This window comes from Falco cherrug, chromosome 4 (genome assembly GCF_023634085.1).
Source record: "Falco cherrug isolate bFalChe1 chromosome 4, bFalChe1.pri, whole genome shotgun sequence".
Lineage (NCBI taxonomy): Eukaryota > Metazoa > Chordata > Aves > Falconiformes > Falconidae > Falco > Falco cherrug.
In genome coordinates, this window is record NC_073700.1 from 74,198,198 (window position 1) to 74,222,963 (window position 24,766).

At 42.9% G+C, this 24,766-nt stretch overlaps 1 protein-coding gene across 11 annotated transcripts in view; it reads left to right on the top strand.

Moving 5' to 3' along the window:
* Positions 1-10,483: 10,483 nt before the first annotated feature.
* ADAM22 (ADAM metallopeptidase domain 22) overlaps positions 10,484-24,766 on the top strand; it is a 137,797-nt gene continuing 123,514 nt past the window's right edge. For 4 of the 11 annotated variants that reach the window (XM_055707458.1, XM_055707459.1, XM_055707461.1 and 1 more), the window contains exons 1-2: positions 10,485-10,916; positions 11,048-11,208. In XM_055707458.1, the coding sequence (XP_055563433.1) occupies positions 10,859-10,916; positions 11,048-11,208 (219 nt within the window). In that variant the 5' untranslated portion in view covers positions 10,485-10,858. Of the gene's footprint in view, positions 10,917-11,047; positions 11,209-24,766 lie in introns of all 11 variants that reach the window. The other 7 variants (XM_055707460.1, XM_055707464.1, XM_055707466.1 and 4 more) reach the window with 3 other exon arrangements.

A 24,766-nucleotide genomic window follows, 5' to 3' on the forward strand; every position in this document is an offset into this window, starting at 1 on the left:
AATTTGGGGGTAAATTAATTGCCAGGCAAAACGAATAAGTGTGATGTAGCTGCATTTGGATGGAATAATTTTCTAAAGTCATTTATTATGGTACATTCTAAATAACCACATTATAAATAACTGGATGTTCCATTGTAAATAAGGCAGTCCGTTACTTATGGACTACTGATGTTTTTGAGATTTGGTTGGTTCCCTTCCCATTCCTTCTGCTGCTGCTTTATTAGAGAATGCAAAACAAGATGTATGTAATCACAAAGAAATAGTATTAGGAAAGCATGTTATTTTTTTGCCTGCTCTGACATAATTTATTATTAGACTAAAACTAGCTGTGTTTTGTATTTCATCCAATAGGAAAGCAGTAATGTATACTTTTATTTTTCTTTTTTTTAAAAAAACAAACACAAAAGCAACATAGCAACAACGACAAAAAAACAAGCAATGGGTTTCTGATTGACTCTAGTAACTTGTTTAGTTTGGGGGTTTTTTTCTTTCAGAGTGACCAGTTGGTCTGACTAGCTTACAGGCACAGTGACAGACACAAGTGAGAACAGAGAAAGATTTGAAGTACTGACAAAGTTTTCCCAGAGCTGATGTCTTTCAGAACTTCTGTACTTGTAAATCAGTGCAGGGCGTGGGTATGGAATTACAGGAGGTAATTGCAAAGCTTTATTAGTAAATGTAAGTGCCTTAAGGTCATGTAAGAGTTTTAAACCAGCAGAAAATATTCCTTGCTTTTTGCATAACTTGTTTGCATTTTTATCTGTTGCCCATTTAATATTTGCAAACTTACTCTGTCAGTGTTAAAGTGCTTTCAGTCATTGCATACTGTTGTCTATCCTTATAGGATATTTTCTACAAGGAGTAGGTAAAGCTTGGTGTGCAGGAATGGGTGAAGAAAATGATACCAAATTACTATCCTTTAAAGAACATATGAATTGTAAGCTTAATGATGAAAGTAGCTGCCTAGGCTGTTGCTGTCACCCTGAAGGTGACATTCCTTATTCCACTGTTCCTGTACTTGCCTGTAGAGTCTGGTAAGAACTGCTTTTGGTCACTCTGTCTTACTGGTCACTTCTGGCTTGATTTATAGTTTCTTCTGGTCTGGATTCACATAAGAAAATTCTATAGAAAGCCATTACAGAAATGAGCAAAATTAACATTTTAAAAAGGAGTTGATCTTGAATATATGTATCCATAGATATTTTTTGCCTGTATTTTACCAATATATAGTGTTTAAGGCATGAGGCTTTAAAGTAGAACATTGAAGCAATTATTTTGTTCTTCATTTTGAGTGATGCTTTAGTGATAAAAGGATTGCAGTCTGATTTGGTGAATGCAATCGTATTTTAGGAACAAGTGTTCATTTTTCTTGAGAATGTTTTTGGTTGGTTGGCATTTGGGTGAGGGTGGGGTTTTTTGTTTCTGGTTTTTTTTTTGCTTTTGATTCAGTACTAAAGTTTTAAGCAAAACTTGCATTTTTTTCGCCTAACATCACAATAATCTGTCAGTACGTACCTGTTGCAGACATCTCCCTTGTCCCACCCAGAGACGCGTATTTTTCTTGGTGTGGTGGCCTCCATCCGACTGGAATGTATATGCGTGGCTATTTGTATATATAAAAAATACTACAGTAGTTAAGGGGAGAGGTAGTCAGTGTTAGTAAATTGACTTGTCAGATAATCACTGTGTATGTTTTGCAGATGATTTGATGCAATACTAGAACATGTTAGCTCAATGGGCACTACAAAGAGGAGATTTAAACACATGGGAATCTGGCTTTAGAATCTTAAGGGGAAAAAACTAAGAGGTTTGTCATTAAAATCGGAAGACTACATATGAAGACATTGCAATGCAGAACAAGATTGGAGAGTACACTGCTACACGTAGCAAAAAGCACTTCTAGTCCTAATGCAGGTGATGTTTACAGATGACTAGTCACATTAGTGCTTGCTGAGTCCCCATTGTGTGTAGTATAGTCAGTGTCACAAACCACATAAGCCCATTGAACTGTTTCTAAAACAGATTTATTATCTTTCAAGCTTGTTTAAAAAAAACCCTAGTTTTTACAAAAATCCAAAAGGAATGATACTACTATTTGAGAAAAATAAATATGAAAGGCTAGGTATTGGGACATTTATCCATCTCTCTTGCTTGCTCCCAGAGAAGAGAATGAATATTTTCAAAGTATGTCAGGGATGCTGAGAAATGCCAAAACAGTTCAGACAAACACTACCACAAGTACCTGTAGTCACTAGAATAAAGGTTTAGCATTAGAAGTGCATTGTATCTGTTAAGTACATCTTTTTGATCGTTACATACTATATAATTAGTTTGAATTCTTCATAGATGCATTGATTTCTTCTAATGCACTTCTGGATTTTCTTTCTGTGAATTTGAGAAGCTCGTGTAGGTAACATATTCTATTCAAAACCAGTTGTTAGTATACTAACACTTGCTTCCTTTTTGTGGTGGTTAGAGAAACTTGGAGCTATGTTCCTATACTCTGCAGCATGCCCTTACACACAGCATGGGATTCAAGATGTTAATGCATCCAAATCTTCAGTTACAAAAAAAGGTGAAAGCTTTAACCCTTGTTCTGAACTTGTGCTACTTCATTTTAAAGTCTGAATGAAAAAAAAAAAAATCCTGTGGGCTTTTACATTATAAAAGTACTCTTAATAAAGTGCCTATTGTATAGTTTAATGATCTTCGTTGTTTCTCTTTTATAGGTGTGGCAAGCATGTTTCTGGAGAAGTGGACTATGTTATAATCTTCAAAATGCTGAAACAGAAGGTGCATGCACACTTACCATCACTGAAAGCCTGTGCAGACACTATTGGTTTGGTACCTCCGTGTAAAGGTGAGTTGTAACTTGTCTACTCAGACCCACTTTATTTCATTACCATGGGAGAGAGCAAAATTATTTTCAGTAAAGACTTTTAACATGGAAACTAGCTATACAATACAATGTTGAAGTAGTAAGATGCAGTGGGGTGGTAGTAACATCAAAAGAAATGCAGGTCTTGAAACCTGCTTTTAGAAATAAGGCATTAGAAGAACTAGTGTATTACGTTGGTTACACCCCCATAAGGTTAGGTGTAGTATCTTTGCAGTGGATGCCCAACCGCTGCATAAGGCTTTGCTCCACATTATGTGTTTTATCTAGAACAGAAATGTTTCTCTTCAGGTAAATTTATGGCATGGCTGAGGGGATAGAGTTTCCAAGGGTTGGGAATGCTTGTGTGCATGCGCACATGCGTATGTGGGTACATATAGATACTCATATGGGTGTATGGTGATAACGGACTCTGAAACCACGCACATCTAAGGAAGTTCTGCGATAATGTCAGAGTTGCCTGCACTCGGGTAAGCCCTATGCTCGGCAGCAGGATCTTCAAGCAATGATCTCTGTTGGCCAAGATCCGACTACAGAACACTGAACACGAAGCAACAGGTAGGTGACTGACAAGCTGGCCTCCCCCTTTGGAGTTGGGGGGGGACGACACTTGGTTACAACCGGAGGACCACTGAGCATGTTAACGTCGGTTCTGTCCTTCAGGGGCTGTCATTGTGCACTGAGGTGGTTGAATCCATGTTCCACCTCAAGCTTGCAACTTTGGTTACCCATTCATGCCATCATCATTCTGTGTTACCTGCCAGCCTGCATGGCTGCAAGGCATATGACTCCTTAGATGCACCTGTCGGGGGTGGGTGTGTGCCTTCACCCTGTGCTCAGAAGAGCCTTGGCTGTGAAGGACTCGGCTAATGTAACTGGTGAAGGTATCTATGAAGCTCTTGTGGTGGTCTCTTGAGTGCAAGAATGATGGGGGGAAAAATGGTGGCTGCTCTAACCGACGTTACAGTGGGGTATGTGGACAGAGGATAGAAATATGAATCGCCCTGTACTCCCCAGCTGGAGAATCTCTGTGAGCTATATGGCCCATGTGACCTCTGGGCCAGTGGCTGATGAGCACCAAGGGCTGATGAAGGCTGCCCATGCTGGGCTTTTTGATCACATTGATAGCTGATACCACAGTAGCATCAAGTCACAGGCTGTCTTGGTCTTACACTGAGTCTACCCAAAGGTGGAAGTCACTTCCTTGCCCAAGTTTCATTCTGTAGATGTTCTGTATCTGAGATTAAGACATGCAATTAGATTATTAAGAATTATGGGAAATTCCTGAAACAGTGAAGTGTAAAATAAAACTACAGTCAAATGTGAACGAGCATTCATATCATTCTTGTGTGACTAGTTTGGATGTTACTTGCATGACAGCAGGAGATGGAGTCCCCTTTATCCCTCTTGTTTTTTCTATTTTGTTTATCCCTCTTGTTTTTTCTATTTTGTGTCATCTCATGAAAATACATTTCTGAAAAAGAAGCTATTTTTTTCAATTGCTTGCTGCCACTCACATTTAGCTGTAACCTCTGTATGCCTCTAATCCCCTCTCTCAAAGACAACAGAGGGGAAATTTTAGCAGCCAATCAATCTAGAACAACTTTACAGCTTATTTACAGAGAATATACGTAAGTGGACTAGAAAACAAATGCCAAAATTGATTTCTTAGAATAACTAGTCTTCTGGACCATGTAAGGAGATTGTTTATGCTATTAAATGCAAGTGTAAGTAAAGGTAAATGCCATTAGTAATTCCAGCCAGTAATAATGTCACCTGACACCTGTAGCAGAGTGAGGGTAGGTGTGAAATGAGTTCGTTAACCAGATTAACATCTCTGAAGGATGTGAGATTAATATTTGGTGGGTTTACCATGTGTTCTGTAAATGTTACTGTTTGGTTTCTGATATTCAACAGTGTATCCACTTTAGAGAATGCAGCTATCCAAAATAAATGCTGAGCATCCCAGATATAGCACCATAAAAAGATTTGGGATGCAAAGCAGGTGTTTGGGTTGAGTCCAATTTCATGGGGATAAAGCAGCTGCAGATTTGGGTGGCTGTCAGATTTGATCAAATTTTTTTTTATTGTTTTTATTTTGAGCTGAGGGGGGATCTTACTTAAAGATCTAGTGTCTCGAATATTCTTTGATATGTGGAAATTTTGACTTTAGAACCCAGGCTTTCTCTGTGACCTTCAGAACAGCTGTGCAATGTGGTACTCCAGTAGAATAGAGGTTGAGAGCCACACCATGGAAGTAATTTGCCAAGTGATGGTAGTTGCTTGTGTGGTTCAAGCCACCAGCTAGAGTAGGAATTTGGAGGTGGGTCTCACATTATTTCAGGAACAGGCACACCATCCCCAGATGTCACTTGGGGTTCATCTTTCAAGTACAAGGTGTGCAAGCAGGGTACTTGAGCCTCAGAAGCTTCATGGCCCTTGGAAAACGACACTTTTCTGGCCACAGAGATGCATGAATCTCATCCTGTAACCTGCATTCAGATTGGTTTAGCTCAGTAGCTGTTTAGCTTGTTTCTGAGGATAATTTTAGCAAATAACTTGCCTGACATATTTTAGGGGTTACTACAGAAGATCTAACCTGGAGGCTCCTAAGTGAATGCAAGTTTTCTATGTTGTAAAACATGCATCAGATCTCTGAACGTTTTCTACTTTGCTGGTGCCCTGATTTCCAAACCACTTGCCATGAAGCCAAATGATTCTTTATTGAACAGAGATATAATAATATTTATCAAATGAAGATAAATAAAAACCTTAGCTTTCTTTACATCACCTGATTTTCTAAGAAACTCATGGTACTAAACTCTACTTGTAGTTACCCAGCCCAATCTCCTAATTCCCAGAGTGGTGAGCAGCAGTAACAAGATGTGCGAAAAGGATCCTGTGCAATGACTAGATGTGGGATGAAACCAGCACCAAAAAACTTGTATTTGTACACTCAGAATGAAAGAACTAGACAAAGTCTGAACCACTTTTATCCAAAACGGGCTGTTCATCGCTGCTTGTCCAGTTGTTTTTTCAGTCCATAAGAGCTTCCTGTCCCTCTAGATGCTGAGAATTTTGAAGGTAATTCCAAAGTACAGCCCAAGTAAAGACTTCAATGGACTAAATACTTGTTGAATGAAAGCGTATTTCTACTTATCAGCTTTGGATTTACTAGTTTTAATTCAGTTGACTTTTGTCTTACTTGCGCACTGTGCTGCCAGAACAGAAAGCACCAGCTTACCTTCCCTGTACTATCTATATGACATTTTACTGTGTTTCTATCCATTCATCACCATCTTGAATGATCCTAATCTTTCCGGGTTTTGTCACTGTCTTTCTCTGAGCCTTGCAATGTCCTCATAGGCAGTGGCCAGTGCAGTGCTCCAGATCAGACTGTACCTCCAATTTAATGTCGAAACGGATTCTGTGTGATAAGCTCTCTATTCAGATGACAATTGCATGTGCTTCCTGTTGCGAGGTGGTATTCATGCTCTGACCTGAGTAACCAGCAAGGTCAAATGTTTTTATGTACGTTAGTCAAAAAGGTCAGTGCTGTATCAGTCATGCAGTCAGAATGCACTGTTGACTGTAATTGGATGTGTAACTGGTACTGATACAAGCAAATCTAATTACCACGTATTCAGAATGTAAGTGTGGTTTTCACATGGAAACATTTAGGGTGGTACACTTACGGTAACAGGTGGCCAGATGAATAGAGACAATTACAAAATATTCATAGATCTGCCTCTTATCAGGAAAGTCTTACTATGCTTTTTATAAACTTTTATGACTGAATGTTGACCACTGAGAATGTGTTTGTTAAAAAGTGCCCTAGTTTGCAGTTACAATCTGGTATATTTGAGAAACCAAAAGTTGCAGTATGTTGGGAGGAGAGTTACATTTTCCACAGCATTATGTTGCTGTAACATTCTTTTAACTGGAGTCAGCGTTATTTTTCTGTCATGTCTATGCATACACAGGGCTCCACTGTGTATCCCTCAAAGCAGAAAATGTAGATTTCATTGGAATTATAAAAATACAAAGCAATTTATGTAGGTTTTTTAGCATTTAAAAATGTGTTACTCTTTCAGCATGTTAAAGTGGGCTAATTTCTTCAGAACTTTAGGCAGTTTAAAACTGTGAATCATGATAGCAGTCACTACTACTTACCATAGTGGTTACACCAAAGCTTCAGTTTTACAACCAGGAGATAAATTCCAATAAATTAGAAGTACAATGTCAACAGAGCTGTTTAGTCTGTGTATCTGCCTTATCTTCTGTGGAAAGGAGAGAAGTAACACTTGGATGTTAAAATTAAGTGTTCAATTATGACTTGTAAGTAATTATGCTTCAAAAATAATATTTGGAATACCTATGGTAAATCAAAATCTGAATATCTACTTATCGCATGTTTTTTTCCACTTTCTCTTGATCCTTTGAAATAATTGGCATATGCTTTTCAGGCTTCATTTTTCTGCCATTGTAGTTCAGGTACAGAATGTGCTTGTTATGTTTGGCAAGTCGTGAAGATGGGTTGCAACATAGGGTAGAGCTGTTCTTGCTCATTCAAAAGAGAATTGGCCTAAATTTTCAGTGTAATAAAATTCCAGAGACCGTTAACTGGCAAGAGAATGAACATGGGAAAGTTGGCCTTCGTTTGCAAACAACAATTTCTTTGGGCATCCCAATATAAGAAGGATATCAAATTATTAGAGTGTGTCCAGAGGAGCGTGATCAAGATGGTGAAAGGTCTTGAGGACAGGACTTACAAGGAGCAGCTGAGGTCACTTGGCTTGTTCATCTTGGAGAAGAGAAGGCTGAGGGGTGACCCTGTTGCAGTCTGCAGCTCCCTCAAGGTGTCTAGCAGAGGGGGAGGTGCTGATGACCTCTCTCTGGTGACCAGCGATAGGACATGAGGAAATGGGATGAAGCTGCATCAGGTGAAGTTCAGATGGGACATTAGGAAAAGGTTCTCCACTAAAAGGGTGGTCAGTCACTGGAACAGGCTCCTCAGGGAAGTGGTCTTGGCACCGAGCCTGTCAGAGTTCAAGGAGCAGCTGAGCCAGCGCTCTTAGTCATACGGTTGTTTTAGGTAGTCCTGCGAGGAGCAGGGAGTTGGACTCAGTTTCCTTATGGGTCCCTTCCAACTTGAGATATTCTATGATTTCCTGGAAGAAGAAGAAAACCTGCCCCCTGATGTGAAAAAGCTTATTGCTCAGAGGTAGACCATCTGCCACAGTCCTGAGCAATGTCAAGGAGCTTCCAGTGAAGTAAGAGCAGGAAGTGAGTATCTATGTTCTGTGCCTGATTTCCAAAATGAACCTGGAAAAGGGTTCATTTCATAATCAATAAATTAAAACATTATTTCTCTGAAGGATTAATCCCATCAAATCATGCATTTTTAACCACTGTGTACAATGAAAGGGGACTTCAGGCATGCTGATCAGGATTTCCTTCATTGTGATTCAGATCCTCCAATGTGATATAGAAAATTCCTGCAATTTATTTAAGCCTTCTCTTTTGAATTAATCTTCAATATTTATCATAGAAGTGCTTTCCTAGCCAAATGGGAGAAGGATATAAACAGGAGAGGTTTGCAAGGGGAGGGACATGAAAACTTTTTTCAGCTCTGTTTTGGCCAATTGCTTCTAGCGCACATACTTTTAAAAATGCCTTTATCTTTGCATTAGTTCGCTGTATTTCTAAAAAACGTTTTAAAAATTATTCTTAAAATTAGTGAAGGGTTTGATCAAAATAGAGTTGGCATACTAAAAAAGTCCCAGATCTATGAAGCTACTCTCATCGTACCTCACCACATCCCCTGAGCCTGGAGATGTGCATTTGTAGTTGTTGGCTTAAGGCAGCCGTGCCTTGGCTAGTGCATCTTCCATGTGTGATATCTACACCGAACCTAGATGATGGTAATGGCACGAAAAAGAAGAAATATATGAGGTACTGATCCAAGAAAAGAGTGTTTAACTGTACTGTGTATCTACTGCGTAACTGGTGTAATATATACCCAATGTCATGAATTCTCACAGGAATGCTGACAGAAGCAGCTGTGGAAGAGTGTGCCAGTGGGGACAGTTTGGTCTTACTGGGAATAACTGTAGAGGCTGGCTGCACCCTGAAACGTAAGGATTTACAAATTTTGAGAAAAAGGTTGAAACATCATATTGTAGTACTGATTTTTTAAATTATTATTTTTTTAATAAATAGCACTTTCTTGTTTTCTTTACCTATCCCACCCGTGGTTGTTCTGATACCCTGCAGCAGAGTTTTGTAAGCTAATAATCTGCTGTTTCAGCAACTGCTTGAGGATTTAATGGATACTTGGAGGTAATATTCCATCTTGCCTGTAGTGTATGACTGCAGTGTAAGCAGGGCAGCACAAAACTTATTAGCCACTTTCTCCTTGAAGTTGATACAGGCTTGCAGATGCAATACTGTGCTCCTACATTGTCTGTCTTACTCCCATTCTCTGCTTGTTGAACCATCATTTTGTCTGGTTTTATGTCGTGGAAACAAACTGTGAGAAACTGAGTTTCCTTCACCTGTCCTCTAACTGCTTCCCTTACTAAGATACTCTATGTAAGCAAGGTAAGACCTACAGAGAGATCAGGCCCGGAGCCCTGACCCTTCCCAGCAGTGGCTCCCTGGGAGCGTGGTCCCTGTGTGGGGGGAGCCCACTGAAGGCAGCCTGGCAGCCTGAAATGCGCGTAAGAGCAGAAATGGAGGTGCCAGGTGTCCGGGCTGTTGCCAGTGCAAGCAATGCCATTAATATTGATCTTCATAATGGTTTTAAGATTACGGCATCAAAAGGTTGCTGGTTGGCTTTTTTTCCCCCCTTCATTTACTCTTCCAAACTATAACGAGCAGCAGTTGCAGTGCCCTGTCCTGTGATGCCACCTCCTTCTTTATCGCTTACCACTGGGGCAAACCTTGCAGCGGGGGGTCTGACCCCGCAGCCTCTTGCCAGGGTCGGGAGGGAGCTGGGAGCTGCATCTGCCCCCGTTCTGCCCTGACACTCCTGCTGCCCTCCCGCCTCGCCCTCACCGTGCGCCATGGCATCCTCGGCTTCGGAAAACGCCGGGGAGCGGGGGGGCCTTAGACAACTGCCGCTCTTGTCCCGTTTTCAACACGAAACGTAGTTGGGAAAGGTGGGACGTGCGGGGTGCTGGCAGGCGGCACTGCTGCCCGCGGCCTCCCGGTAGGTGGGAGTGTGGAACCGGGCTGCGGCTGCGGCCAGCCCTGGGCCGCGGGAGAGCCCCGGGTGTGGGGCGGCATGGCGGGGACCCCCGGCACTTCTGCCGCTCGCTCCGGCCTCTGGCTCGGTCCGGGAGAGCGCGTTGTAGCGTGACGCGAATGACGCCGCGTCGCGATCCTTCCCGGCTCTGTCCCCAAGCGCCGCTCCAGTGGAGAAAGCGAGGAGGGGGTGGAAATTTAAGGAAAAAAAGGTCATAGAGAAGGAAAGGGAGGTTTCTCTGGAGAGGAACGAGCCGCGGAGGCGAGCGGGGCCGGCGGCGGGGCGGGGCGGGGGCGGGAGCGGAGACGCCCCGGGGCCCCGCCCGGCGGCACGGGCTGGCGGCGAGCGCGCGCCGTGCGGGGTTCCCCGGGCGGTGCGGCAGCGGGGCCGCCCCACGGGGTGGGGGCGTGGGGGGCAGCTGCGGGCGCTCTGCGGCGTTCCCCTGGCTGCGGGGCTTCCCCTCCGGTCCCGCGCCGGTCCCTCACGCCCTGGCAAACGACTACATTTCCCAGCACTTCCTTCTTCCGAGCGGGCTCTGCGGGGAGCATCGCCGGCTCTCGCCATCTCCTTCCCTCGCAGGGGGCTCGGCGCGGCGGCGGCGGCGGGGCGGAGCTCAGCTCGCAGTCCCGGCCCCGCGGCAGCCGCGGCCCCGCAGCGCTCCCCCCGCCCGTGCAGGCGCGGAGCCGGCGGCGCACGGCGCGGCGAGCAGCGCCATGCGGGCTGCCGCCTGCCTCCTCTCCCTGGCGCTCTGCGCCCTGCCCGCTCCCCCAGGTGAGTCGCGGCCGCGGGGCAGCGCCGCCGCGCTCGGGGCGGGCAGGGGAGCGGGGATGCTTGCGGCGGAGCCCCGTGGAAGCGGCGGGGCCGGGGGCGCAGCGGGTGACGGGTGCCTCTCCCCTGCCCAGGAGGCGCCGGGCCGGCGGCAGCGACAGCGACGGCGGGGCGGCGGGGCGAGAGCCGCTTCGCGGAGCGAGAGAGCATCAGGCCCCTGCGGCTGGTCTCCGGCGGCGGCGCGCGGCGGCCGGCGCTGAGCACGCGGGTGCGGAGCGGCGCGGCGCGGACGCAGGTAGGCGCCGGGCGGGGGGAGCCGCGGCAGCCCCGGCACCTGTCGCCGCGGCCTGGCGGCCCCGCGGGGCGGCGAGGGCCCCCCCGGGCGGCAGCCGAGGCGGTAGTGCGGCGGCTCGCCCGCACCCCTCCCGCGGGTGGGCCCTCGCCGCGGTGGTTCGGGAGCGGTGCCCGGCGCGGGGCCGGTTTTCCCGGGGGAGCGCTGGGCATGCCCGTCCTGCGGCAGCAGCGCCGGGGCGGGCTGCGGCGGCCCCCGGGCCCGCCGGTCCCCTGCCCGGGCCCGCCGGTCCCCTGCCCGGCCGCCGGCCGGTGCTGCGGGCGGAGCGCGCTGCTCGCGGCTGCGGGGGCTGGGGGAGCCGCGGGGTGAAAGTTGCGGTGCCTTTGCGGCAGCTGGGGTTGGGTCGCTGCGGCTTCATTCCGGTTTCTGGCTTGAAGTGTGGGCGGGTGTGTGTGTGTGTGTGTGTGTGTGTGTGCGGGGGGCTCGGAGGCGTTTTTAAAAATAGAGGCTGGAAATGGGAAGGGAATTGCTGGAAATAGAACGCGAGCTTGGCATCGCGGTGTGGCTGGGGTACCGCTGCCCAGGCGGGGTATGTTTCAGGTTTCCCTCACGTGAGGACCAATCCCTACAGCTTTTAACAAAGAGCCACCCCAGTTCCCTTTAAAACGCAGCGATTTCCATCTCAGTCACTGAGCAGCGTATCCGAGGTGGGCCATGGGTGTTAGACCTAGGACAAAACCACATCGAGTCTGTGCTGTTGTAGATGAAGAACGTAAAAAAATTGCGCCTTTGGGGAAACAGCTGACATCCAAGATGAGTTGCAGGCTTCCCTTTCCTCCTCTTCCAACTGACTGCTGTCCATTTAAGAAACAAAATAGCTGACAATATTGTCTCGGATTTCTTTTTATAATCCATAAAGTTTAAGCACTGATAGCTTGTATTCTTTTTGTGTCACTAAATAATAAAGGCTCTCGATAGTATATGTATTTGCCTCTGAATGTAACTTCACATAAAGATTTCTCAGATGTGAGGGCCATATTTACAGTGCAATAAAATAGGATTCTGCAAGTTCCAGATTGGATGCTTTGTTTAAAAAAAAAAATAAAAATCCTCTCAGCATTTTGAAGGCCCTTGAACACCCAGAAGTTCAAGTGCTTTGTGACATGTCCATTTAAAAAGTAGTAATGATTGCATTTGGATCTAATATTAAGATTCGAATACCGGTCTTACAGAACAGGTCATTAGTTAATGGGTTTTGCTTCTCTGAATGTCTCAACTTTTGTTCACCAAATCCTATGCTCATGAAGAATTTTCAAGTTATCCTCATTTAGTTGTTAGTATTAATGTTACTCCAACCAGAAAAAAAAGTGACACTACTGAGTTAAAAAATGGTTAAATGTTTACTTCACAACAGTCTTCAGGCTAAACTGAGCTTAAATTTGTAAAGCTGTGCATGCAACTACAACGTTTCCTCCTGATAACAAGGTTCCTTCTGCTGCTTAAAATATCGACAGTCTCTCTCCCATGGTATCTGATGGCTGTTACCCACAGAAGGATGCCGTCACTGGTAGTGATTTGGAGGAAGAAAATTACGAAGCAAAAGCTGGCCAAACCGTGTGGAGCTGTGCTGATTTTTTGTGTTCCTTGCATAGGGCAGAGTTACATCCTAATTGCAGGATACTGCATCCGTTTCCCAGAGATCTGAGTCAGCTCGGCAGTAGTGGACCAGCAGCACAGCTGCCTTTGCTTAACTGAAGTTTTGTAGAAGCTGCCTTTAGGAAGGTATTTTTGCAGTAACAGTGTGAAGTGTGCTGAGTAATCTAGTATACTGACTGCTCAAGTCTAACATCCCATAAAAAAACCAACACCCTTACCTCTGCCAGAATGCTTGTAAAAGTTATGGACTGAGTTAACTTTTATGGTTGATTTTGGGTGGCTGGTAAAAGTCACACGAAGTATAAAGATGCAGGGTGCTGGATTCTGCTCACACATGAAGAGGCACCCATGCCTGCCCTGAAGAGTTAACAGTCAAAGATCTGTGGCATCTAAAAGCACAGCAGATGTGCCCTCTCCATCAATAACATTTTCACGTGTCTTTGTTTTATGATTGAATATGCTCTGACTGCCTCCATGCCCTATTCTATCCATTGCTAGTAGTCTTTGGACAGCTGTGTTTCAGAGTTAGAAAAAACTGGTCTTGAACAGAGATTTCAAACCAAAGCTAATGGCCTTGTGGATTAGTTTAGGGAGGATGCTTCTTGGAGGAGGTTAAGGCATTCAAGAAGTATCTCTGATGGCTGAAGGACAAGCAGCTGTGTCTAGAAACGCAAAGATACCTGAATGGGATGGTGCAGTCAGAGGACTAGACAGTGAGGCTGTAGCTGTTGAATTAATGTAAAACAATGTAATTGTGTTTTGAATTGGATAAAGATAAAAGGAGAGAGAGAGATAAGCTGGAGAGAAGGAAGTCGCATTAAATCGGATTGGATTCCTTTAATTCCTTGATGAAAGCTTTAGTTGCAGAAAAGGGCAGAAGTTGTACAAGAGGGATGCAAGCCTGAGTTTGGAATTACACAAAGGGAAACTAAGATGGTCATTCAGGGTACAGCTGAAGGAAAGCGTTGCCTTTGCAGATCAGGAGTTTCAGAACAGGCTTAACGATGCAGGAGAGTATTATGAGAAAAGGAGGCGAAAGAAGGGAACCGAAGGCAGAACTGACTGGGAGGTAGGGTTTTTTCAGCATTTTTTGAGGTTCTTCTCTAGCAGCCTCCTTTGTTTTGGGGATTTTGGGGCCATTGCCATAACTATTAATGACTTCTCTCTTTGATCTATTAAATAGTAAAGGAAATAGTCTATGTACTCATGCTAGAAACCCAGAATATAATTGCTTGAGAAACAAAATCAGCATGTTCCCAGTTGTAGCAGTCCAAGATTGCTGGACTCTGGAGCAAAGCACGAGGCAAATGTTGTAGGCTATTATATGTTCATGTAATTAATGTTTTAATGTACAGTATGTAGTGGACATTGGAGAATTCACGTGACTTTGGGTTTCTGCTTTTAATTCCATTGCAGAATAGAGTCACTACCAGTATCCGTGACGTTCCTGTATCTCAGTTTCTCTGTTCCCCAGAGGGGGCCTATTAGCAGCTGCACAGCACTTAATCTAAAGAGTAATCAAGATATATCTGAGAATATGCTAATATTAATATTATCATTAATGCAACCCAGGATCTTAGCAATGGACACTTAATTTGCTGTTGCATAAATAAGCCTGTTAGATGATGAATGTCCTCTATGGCAAGGACATTTAGTGAAGGCTAAGATTTTTGTGTTCAAAAGAAAGAAAGCTCCTACTGTGGACATCTGTAAGGAACCTCTTACCTCCACACCTTGAGACGTATTTTAATTTGGTATTTTAAGAAGAACATGGGAAATGACAAGTCTCTTAGTGATTTCCTTTAGTGAATACTGTGCAGGCATGTTCTTCATTAAAATGTGTGAATGTGTAAGCATTCGTCTGCACTGCCTGCATTTGTTCTTCCGCCTGTGAAGGAGACCAAAACAAAGCACAAAGTATGCCTTTACAAACTTGAGTTTGTACTCTATGTCAGCACCTGGTTTGGAGGACCTTTTTCTCTAACCATATTCAGTGGATCAAATGTTGTGGTTGCGAAGATGAGATTCATTTTTCGGCTGGACATTGGAGTACCAGACCTCTACATGCCTTCACCCAACAGATGCCTGCCTTTAACTTTTACATGTAACTTAATAGTGATCTTGCTCTCCTCAGCTGGACACTGCCAGTCAACACCAGCGGAGAAGGGTCCCAATTCTCCTTTGAGGCCAACATTTTGTGGTCATGCTAGTAAGTCTGCACACACAGTCTGAGGGACAACATTGTTCCTCTTGTGGCTTTCATTGCATTACTTGTTTTTGATCTGTTTAGGTGTTGCTATGGAAATTTGGGAGATTTGCTATGATTTTCAGTGGGAAAAAGGTCCTGACTCAATGATCTACAGTGGACATGGATTCACTCATCTCTGCTGGCTATGAAAAACATTAATAGTATAGCGACTTCTGTTTCTCAGCCTGTTTTTCACTTGCTTGTCGCCAGTTACCACGAAGGTATGCTGGATTCCTTCCGAGTGAGTAGAAGGGCTGAGCTGGTTGTAGGGAGCTGGTGTGAAGGGGCTCCAGGACTGAACTGTCGGGAGACAGAAGTATGTGTTGTTTGTAGTCCAGAGTGACTCAGTAGTTTTCAGCAAAGTATTTATTTGTCTTCCACAGTCTGTATTTCCAAATTGTTTGCGACCAAATTCCATATTTTGATTTGGGAGCATGGCTTACAGATTTCTTAAGTAACTGCTTATTGCTAATAATCAGTTGCAGAGAAGCTCTGCTCTGTCATGCCGAGCTCGCATAGCTCTGCTTGAACTTGGAGTTGAAATCTACATTAGTTATTCATGTGTTGCCTGGTCTTTGCTATTGGATTCTCTGACTTCTTGGCTTCCTGCTCTAGTCTTCAAACAGGACGTCCCTGTTCTTTGCAGGTGCTTCTGAAACTGCTGACTTTATTTAAACAAATCTCACTTTCTGTTCTGATGCTGTCAGCTTCTGTTGGTATTGCAAGTTCCCATGTTGGGTAGCTCAAACAATTAGTCATTTTTTTTTGTTGAAAAATGAGTTCTAGCTGTTGAGGGGCTTATAGAACATCTCTAGAGTTTGGGACTGATGGATGGTGACTGTTGGAAAGAGAAGTGTCATAAGAAGTTGCGGAATTTTAAAAGTGCTTTTCTGCCCACTTAATCAAATGATTGCTGTGTCTTGGAGACGCTTAGGTGCAATTTTTGGTCAGCCTATCGCAAAACCAAAGGGAGAGGAGGCTAAACTGGGACTGAGGCCGTAGTGAGTAATAACACCAGTCTACTGCCAGATTTGGTTTTCTTCCTGCCATGTTGCCTCCCTCTTTCCTTAAGGTTTATAAGGCATTAGGCAAAAGGTGTGTGTACTTTACTGTGTGTTGAATGTATGCTGTTCTGCAGTATTAATGTAAGGATAAGATACTTCGGTCTAGCAATATTTTATGAATGTGTGAATGATAGTTAAAATACCAATACTCTTGATGCAGGTCCTGCCTTCCTGAAGAGGAATAAAAGTGCTGAAAGCCAAACCTTGCTATAGATTGCCATGTGATGCAAGGGTATTGAGTGCCCTTTGATTTCTGATGTAAGAGGGACTTTCAGATACACCTTTTTATAAAATATATGTATTCATAGTGTGTTCTAGTATTTTATAGGCAAAGAATATTTCAGATTTTTAATTTATCCTTCTTTGCAAGCTCATTTCAGGGAAAGTCTTCCCCTACTTGGTAATGAGATTTGTTATGACAGTAAATGTGTATGTCCGAAAAATCATCCAGCAAAAAACCTCTGGTAGCTGCAGCTTCTTCAGAGTTCATGTTGCAGAAATACCATATCAGGACTCAGATTTTGAGGGGTGATTAGGAGACATAGGTATCTTTTGAAAATCCTAGTCTGGGTAAAAGGACTGCATGGAAATCTTTGTTCTGTGATATCTTCTTATTGCTTTTGCTGTAGCAGAGCTGAAAAGAGAGATATTCCAAAAGCTATGGCTTAATCTCATAAAACAGGCTTATATACAGTCATGAAGGATCTTAAAGGCTCAGGTGTAACAATCCTTATAGAAAGTATTTTCCCCAACATTTACTTGTTGCCGTGATCATTGTAGGAACTGCAAAGCCTGATGGAGAAATCCTTTCCAGCTCTGGTAATCCATGTATCTGTATTCGCTGCTGATCTGTGTTGGTGCCCCTTAGTGCACTGAATATTCTTTGTGCCACTGTTTCACTGAGGATATTTGTTTTGGGACCCCTGTTGTGGCTAATGATCTGCTGTAACACATGAGTGATGCAGAAGTGTGTTGCATTCCAAGCGGCATCATGGTAAATCTTGCTGAGATTTACCCAAATTATGGAGGAACTACATTTGAAGTTGACATTCACTCTGAAATGTTTGCCACAAGAGCATTATGTATGTATGCGTTTTTCTGTTATGGTAGATCTGGTACTATATTATTCTTCTGGTACTCTGGGTCCCTTTTGTAGTCTTCTCAGTAATCATACCAGTCTTTAAGGGACTCAAGACTAACAATGTTTCTTAGGGCTCTGCTTGGTAAAACATTATTGAGTTCTCCTGTCAAACACTGCTTAAAGGTCAATCGAACTGTGTAAAACCTTCAAAAGCCTGATAAGGTGCAGCTCTCTAGATTGTGGGTCCTTCTGGCTAGTGCTGTCTCAGTGTTTTTCCCTCCCAGTTCAGCTCTGCTGAGGTTTGTGGTCCTTCCACTTACTATGGCTGCGTCCTGCCAGGTTTCTCCCCTGGAGAAGATGGGGATCCTTGTCATCACTCACATGGGTTTGAGACAAAGCCATTTCTCCTCCCTCGTAGATTGCCCTCCTGCTTTGGGGGAAGTAGCTCACCAGGCTTTTGTCGGATGATCTGGTTGCTAGCCCAGGCCCACGACTGCTCTTTGCATCTGGATAATGGTGGATGTGGAGCGTGAAGTCCAGTACTACCAGAGGATCAAGCCCACCGCTCTTGGACACAGGATTGTGCTGTCTTCCTATGCGATATCTCTTTCTCATTCATCTACTGATATGGTTCATTTTTTTGGTCCCTAAATAATCTTTTTTCAGTATTGTGTTTTCTAGAGATGGTGTAATTGTTGGCTTCTTTCATGTTAACTGAAACTACTATATTTACCGTCTCCAAAAGTCACAGCGGCTCCCATCCTCTCTCGTTTTGACTGATTTACTTTAAACTACATCAAATTTGCTATGATAGTCTGTGGAAAACTTTCAGACAAGAAAGCCTTCTGAGCCCTTGTAGTCGTCTTCCCTTTGGCTTGCCAGTGGCCTCCTGGGTGGTGTATGGATATGCTTTCTGAGGAGATGTCTTCTGGAGTTATAGAGGGCTGTCAGATGGTGTTTTGCTCTTCATAGCCTCAAATGCACCCTGGTAGTACTCCTCTGAAGCTGTTGCAATATTTGCATTCATCTGAAGAGGAGAAATCATTGCTGCAGGGATGAACCGTGCAGCGGCAGCTGTGCTGAGCCACAGCCAAGCATGGAACCATGTCTCTCTCCTCAGATGGAGGCATGTTCAATGCAGAGGAGAGCTTTGCGCACATCAGATTACATCTGTGCAAGCTTTTTAATGCTTTAGTGGGATGACTGTGTGAGGGAAGGCTCGTGTCTTTTCCCAGGAACTTTTATCATGTGAACGTTGAGCAGCAGAGGTGGCTGAAGAGCTGTATGTGAGTGCTGAGCGTGTGGACAGGTGGGTTCTGCCAGGCTGTGGTGTGCACTTCCATGGTGGGGGTTGGCTGGTTGGGTAAGTTCAAGTGGAAAACCCACGTCATCTGACATTAAAGATGTGGTTATGTAGACATCAAAGAAGTGGGAAATGATGTAGAGCTGTGTAACTGTTGAGTCGGTAGGAGTCCAGCCTGAAAACTGGATTCAGTTAAAAGAAAGTTAAGAAGCACAGCACTGCTGCAGGGCATTTGCCATCAGACAGTGGAATCTGGTGATTCGTCTGGTAATTTCACCAGCTCTTATTTGTCTACCTACACCAAATTCACTCTACAATCTCTCTCTCTCTCTCTTTTTTTTTTTTTTTTTAAATGAAATGAATGTTACCAGATCAGAAAACTGTAGCAATTGACCATGCTTTAGAAAAAGCATATCCCAGAATGTAGCATTAATACAAGCTTTAGAAAAGGTTTGTGTGGGTAATTGCCTTTTAATGGTGCTTTGATGCAGAAAGTGTATGAGTGTGGAGGCTACAGCCCTGACTTACAGCTCAAAAATTGGGCAGAAAAATAGCGGTGTGTAGGAACATAGTCTGTTCCAGAAATGTCTCCTTGGAGTATTTCAGCCCCTGAAATTCTGTGGGAATGAAAAACATTCATCAGCTGTTTCAGAAAATATACAGTGAAAATGTATATTCATTTTGATCTCCTAAGTTGTACGCAGAGGACAAGGAGTTTGGAACTGTGCTTTTCTCATACTTTTCAACTTTAAACAGGACTTTGATACTTGAATGTAGAGGGTGGGTCATACTTAAGAAGTGTTTTCTGTGGAGTTGATTGAGCAATGTAGTGGCACGCCTGAGAGTCTGCAAGTTTCGTCAAGCTCTTCGTAGCCTGTGGTGCTGACAGAACGTTAGTAAACTTTCTGCTGTTGCCCAACCATTTCTGGGAAGAGTTAGCCATGTTGGTAGGCTCTTGGTGTCAGAGTGCTTGTTACTTCCAGTGGGAAGAGCTAATCTTTTGGAAGCTTTCTTCTGTATACAAACTAAATGTAAGACCAGTTGAAAATGTTTGGAATATGTTGTGTTGCTGACAAATGTTGTATAAAGGAGCAAACTTAGTGTGCACTCTTTATATTATGTTTAAATGCTTTATTTGTAACGTAAAGGTAGTGTGAACTGGTTTTTTTTTTGCAGATTCCTTCAGTAGTAGAACTCTGTTCCTTTGTTTCTGAAGCCTACAAGAGATGCTGAAAAGCAGGCCTTTCTCGAAATGTTACTGATTCCTTTCAGAGCTTGGAAAACATGCAGCTAAAAGTGACCTCAAGGTGCCATCTGCTTCGGCGAGGGAAGTGCCTTGACTGTTAGATCCATGGAGCCTTCCTTCTTGCCGGAGTGGTGTCCTTGAGACAATAGTCCTTTGTGCAGCTGAATGACGCAGTGATCCAGATGGATTCATCCTCAAGTGCTGCCTGCACTTGCTGCCCTTATTGTGTGTTCCCTCCCCCTGCAGATGCGTTGCGCCTCGGTTGTTTGCCCCTCACGCTGCAGCTGTGCAAGAGTAGTGGCTCGTTTGGGTTCTGCCCGCTTGAAACTGCCAGGCATCCTTGGGACGGGGGATATTCCATTGACGAGAGATTTTCCTTGTTTGAATCCTTTCCCTCTGACCTCACGCTTCTTCACAAGGAAGAAGATTCACCTGCACAGTCCAGACCTGTAGCATCTAGTGAGATAGATGGGACACATTGCTCTACTGCTGCTATTTCTAGCACTGCTCTTCGTGTTGCATCTGACCCTTTGAAACCCATGCTTGCTGTGGGGGGCAATGGAAACTGCGGTGTCCCTGCGTCATGGAGCTGTCTGTGCTGCTCCCTGTCTGGTTTTAGAAGTGTGATCTTCAACAGTCATCACAGTTTTTGTATGAATTACGGTAGGAAAACGCTCTGACCTTTGCAAGTTTTCATTCATGACTTTCCTTTGTTGCGTATTTGTAACCCAGTACTTTATCAATTACCCTCGTAGTAACATACTTGGTCATACTTTTCCCAGATATTAGTCTTTGAGGAAGAAACTCGTCAAATGCATTTGAAAAACAAGAGGTTGAGCAGTCACCAGTTTTTCTGGGTTTGCCCAATAGCGATGTATTTAAGACCTCTTGCACATTAGTTAAATATGACCTTTTATACCTGAATCTTTGCTGCTTTTCTTTCAGAAAAAGGAAAAGGATCCAAAAAGGGAGTATGACTTCCCAAAGGTTCTTGTGGTTCCTCCATTCACTAGGATATGAAGACTTTCACAACAACAGAAGTTACAGTAATTGGTCTCATAGGAAATAAAAAATTATAACTAAAATTTTCTTGAAGTCAAATTAACATCACCCTCTATACTTAAAAGCACAGTGAGTGTAAGACCTGGTACCATGGGATTTTCCTGGTGCTGGAAACAAGTGTTAGGTTGCCTCTTGGGAAGCAGCATCTTGCCCATTTCAAGTACTTAAATTTGTCCTTTTAGATCTGTGAGATCAAATGGTAGTTTGTGCTAAATCTGCTGGCAGTGACAGCCTGATAGTTTTCCTGTCTTCATTGCTCCATCATTTAACCTTGGGTGAATTTTTGAGGGAGATGAAGTGGAGGCAAGGAAGGATAGCAAGAAGAGAAGTTTTCAAGGGAAAATAAGAATTATTTTTCCTTAGTCAGTTTATTGTAACTGTTCAAAGATGCTCATGGTTTTGGAGTGCCGGGTGGAGGTCTAGGGTGAGATGTGCGAGCAGATACAGCCTAGTCCATTGGAGCTTGGCATCACACCTCTGCAGAACCTCAGAAGGATCCCTGCTGCTACCCGGGCATTGGATCTGCTGTAGTGACACCTGCGTAATACATTGCATTGCTTTCTGCTCAGGGCTGCTTTATCTTGGTGCAGCTCCCCTCATCCATATTTTTCTGGGTACCTCTTTTACTTTACCATATTGAGTAAATTCAAACAGCCTCTGATTTCAAATCCATAAATAAATAATTTAAAAATATTTATTTTTTTTTACTATTGAGAAGAATAATTACTGGCATTTTAGAGGTACAAGTAGTCCTTGCTTCTGACTCTGATCTCATAGATACTATGATGTTTATGCGGAGAAAAGCTATTTTAGGTCATGTTTACGACTTTGTCAAGATCTTCAACTGCCGAGAGCTGGCAAAACCCCACCGAAGTGAACTGAGCCATGGCACCACACTCCGGCTGATGGTGTTTAACTCTCCCTCTGCCCCACCCTCATTTGGCATGGAGAACAGGTCTGTGATCCAGGATTCAAAAATGAACACGGACCTCCTAAAATCTTTTCTTATTTCTAGGCTTTCCTCAGAATAAATGACTTGTTTACTAAATGTACCGCAAAGATGCAGCTGTAAAAGCCTTTTCATCGAACCATGATTCTATTCTGCAGTTTTTTCATTAAATAACTTGCTCCGCTCCCCCCCCGGAAGCCCCATAGATATTTAGATTTACACAATGGCTAAAAAGAGAGAGCTTGTATGAAGAATGACAAATAATGATGATTAATATGTTAAATGAGTGCCTATAAATATTTTGAGAATGCTAGGGCAAGTAAAAATGAGATTTTGCAGTTCTTTAATATGCTGTGATATGTGAGTCCAGTTCAGTGACACTGACTGTTGATTAAAACTAGATGTTTGCAAATGGCAATAGAGAAGACCTGAGTAAATGACGTTGCATCTATAATTTATTGTGTATTTTTAAAAAAGATTATTTGGCTTGGAGATATTTATTTTTATTATTAGACCTAGTGCCTCTGAGCAAAGTTTTTATTTTTTTTCTTCCCATTACAAGTAGAAAAGTTTTTGAACACATTTCTTATTTTACATACCACAAGAATATACTGCGTAACTCTGGATTTATTACAACACAACTGAGGCTGAAAATAATCTTTTTGTAATGTGTGCATGTGCTTATTAGCACTATATTCCTTTACAGTAGCATAAATTTAAGTGCAACAATTATTTTCAAAACCACAGTTACCAATTCTTTTTAGATACATCTGCATAAAATGTTTAATTTTTCATTTAATATCATTGACGTATTTATTTTGATTTCCCATGGACTTACTCGTGTCCTTACTGAACTTCAGAGACAGTCATTTTACACACTTAAAGGGTTGTTAACAAGCTAATGGTTTCTGTTCTCCTATTAAAATGGGGTGGAGGGGACATTAAATTCATATGTAAGGAATCTCTTATTTTATAAATGTGACTGACTCCCAGAATGTCTGCTCTAAAACCTTGTTGTTCTTACAAGCTCTGAAGCATAGATTTTCTTTTTTTGCTGTAACATTCTGTATTATTTTCTCTCTTGATTCTCTTGATGCTTTTCCTTCAAGTCTACAAATTTGATCAGAATCTTCTAATTAGAAACCACAATGCTATAAATAGTAGTAAATGTAAACTTTTTTTACCTCGAAGGTCAAGTATATAAATAGGATTTTCTCATCAATTTTTTTAAAAAGGATGTTGTTCTCTTTTGATAGAAATTGTTGGTATCTCTTCCAGCAAAACTTACTAAGAAACATCTAAGTGCTTTATGAATGATACTTCAGAAGTAAGAAACATCTTTTATGAGGAATTGCACGTTATATCACAATATAGTTTGAATTCTCTTTTTCCTTATTTTAATGAGGAAAAAGATTAGTCATCATGTTAGTATGCTGCTTTCAACACCCAACTGATTATACACTATGTGAGGAAAATTTCTAAAATACTTCCTTTTAAAATTCTTGTTACTTTGATTATTAAAGAAAGTGTGAAGTCTGTAAATATTTCAGTGCTGGTTAAAATATTTGACCTATTTAAAATGAAAGTCTTCCAAACGTATTTAAGGTTGCCTACGGTACAGTGCTATGAGTCTCACCATTGACCTGCAATGATATGTGTTGGTCGCGGTTCATGTATGTGTGTTCCCTTTGCAGGTGCTTATTCTTCAGGGCCAGTTTCTGGAGAAAGCTGATCCCCAGCAATGGTGCTGAAGGGGCTGTATCAGAAATTATCGTTATTCTGTTGTGTTTCTTTGTAATAATAAATAGTCATACTTGCTTACTGATTGTCCATCTCCTCTGTTACTGCAGTGATCCCTGAGGCATGGAGCAGGTGATTTAAAATAATTGGAATTGCATCCCTCTTGGTTTGGCAGGAAGGTTTGCATTCCACTTTTGTTTTTCTGGGATTCAAGCTTTTAATATTTGTTTTAGATAAAATATCTTTGTGCTTAGTGATTTGAAATAATCCTTTTCACTCCATTTACTTTTGCTTCCTTTCAAACGTTCACTGAGATGCTTAAACTTCGCAAATTTTGACAGAAGTTGGCTCTCACATAGGGGCATTAGATGCATGGGATGCTTAGTGTTTTCTGTAGAAGAGGCTTGCAGGGTAATATGCTTTATGTGGTACTAGAAATTGCATCTGCAATACTGCAGCTAATTTCAGAGTTGTTATCAATATTTTCCTTTTTCAGTTGCATGACATTAAAATTTCAGGACTTTTTGATTGTGTCGGAGGCATGGCACTGCGCTCTTCCATTAAGTCGTTAGGTTCTCTTTTCCTGGCTCTTGTTCATGTTCTGCATTGAATGCATCCCTCCTGGTCTCCAAGAACTCCCTGTGACTCAGTTGTCAGCTGTTGATGTGTCATACCTATGGCTGTTGAAAAAGCCTCAAATTTTCTGAGAAGGTTCTTTGGTTTGAGAACTGAATGACATAATTGATTGTCTTGCTTCAGTGGTTCAGAGGAGCCTTTGCAGGTGTCTGTCTTGTCACTTCTACATGAATGAGGTGTTATAGGTGGAATAAAAGTACTTATTTCTTTGCTTTGGGCTCTTTTATTGACGAATGTCTGTAAGTGTAAGCTTACTTTTCAGCTGGCCGTTTAACCTATTCACTGAGCAGGCAGGCTTAAAAATAGTGTAGAGCCAAGACTTTTTAAAATACATTTCTTAATTTTGTGGTTCTTAATTAGATATTCAAGGGAATTGTTATCCTAAGAAAATGTACTGGCTTGCACTCTTAAGGTGCAGGTTTTTGTTAGGCTGAGTGAGATATTAGTTGTCATTGAACGGGGGAATCTCTCTTCCTCTTCATTCTCTCTTGCGCGTCACCTACAGCTTTGTTCTATTGCATCTATACAGTCACAGCATGAGTAGTTCATTTGGATCAGCTTATTTGTCCAACAGAA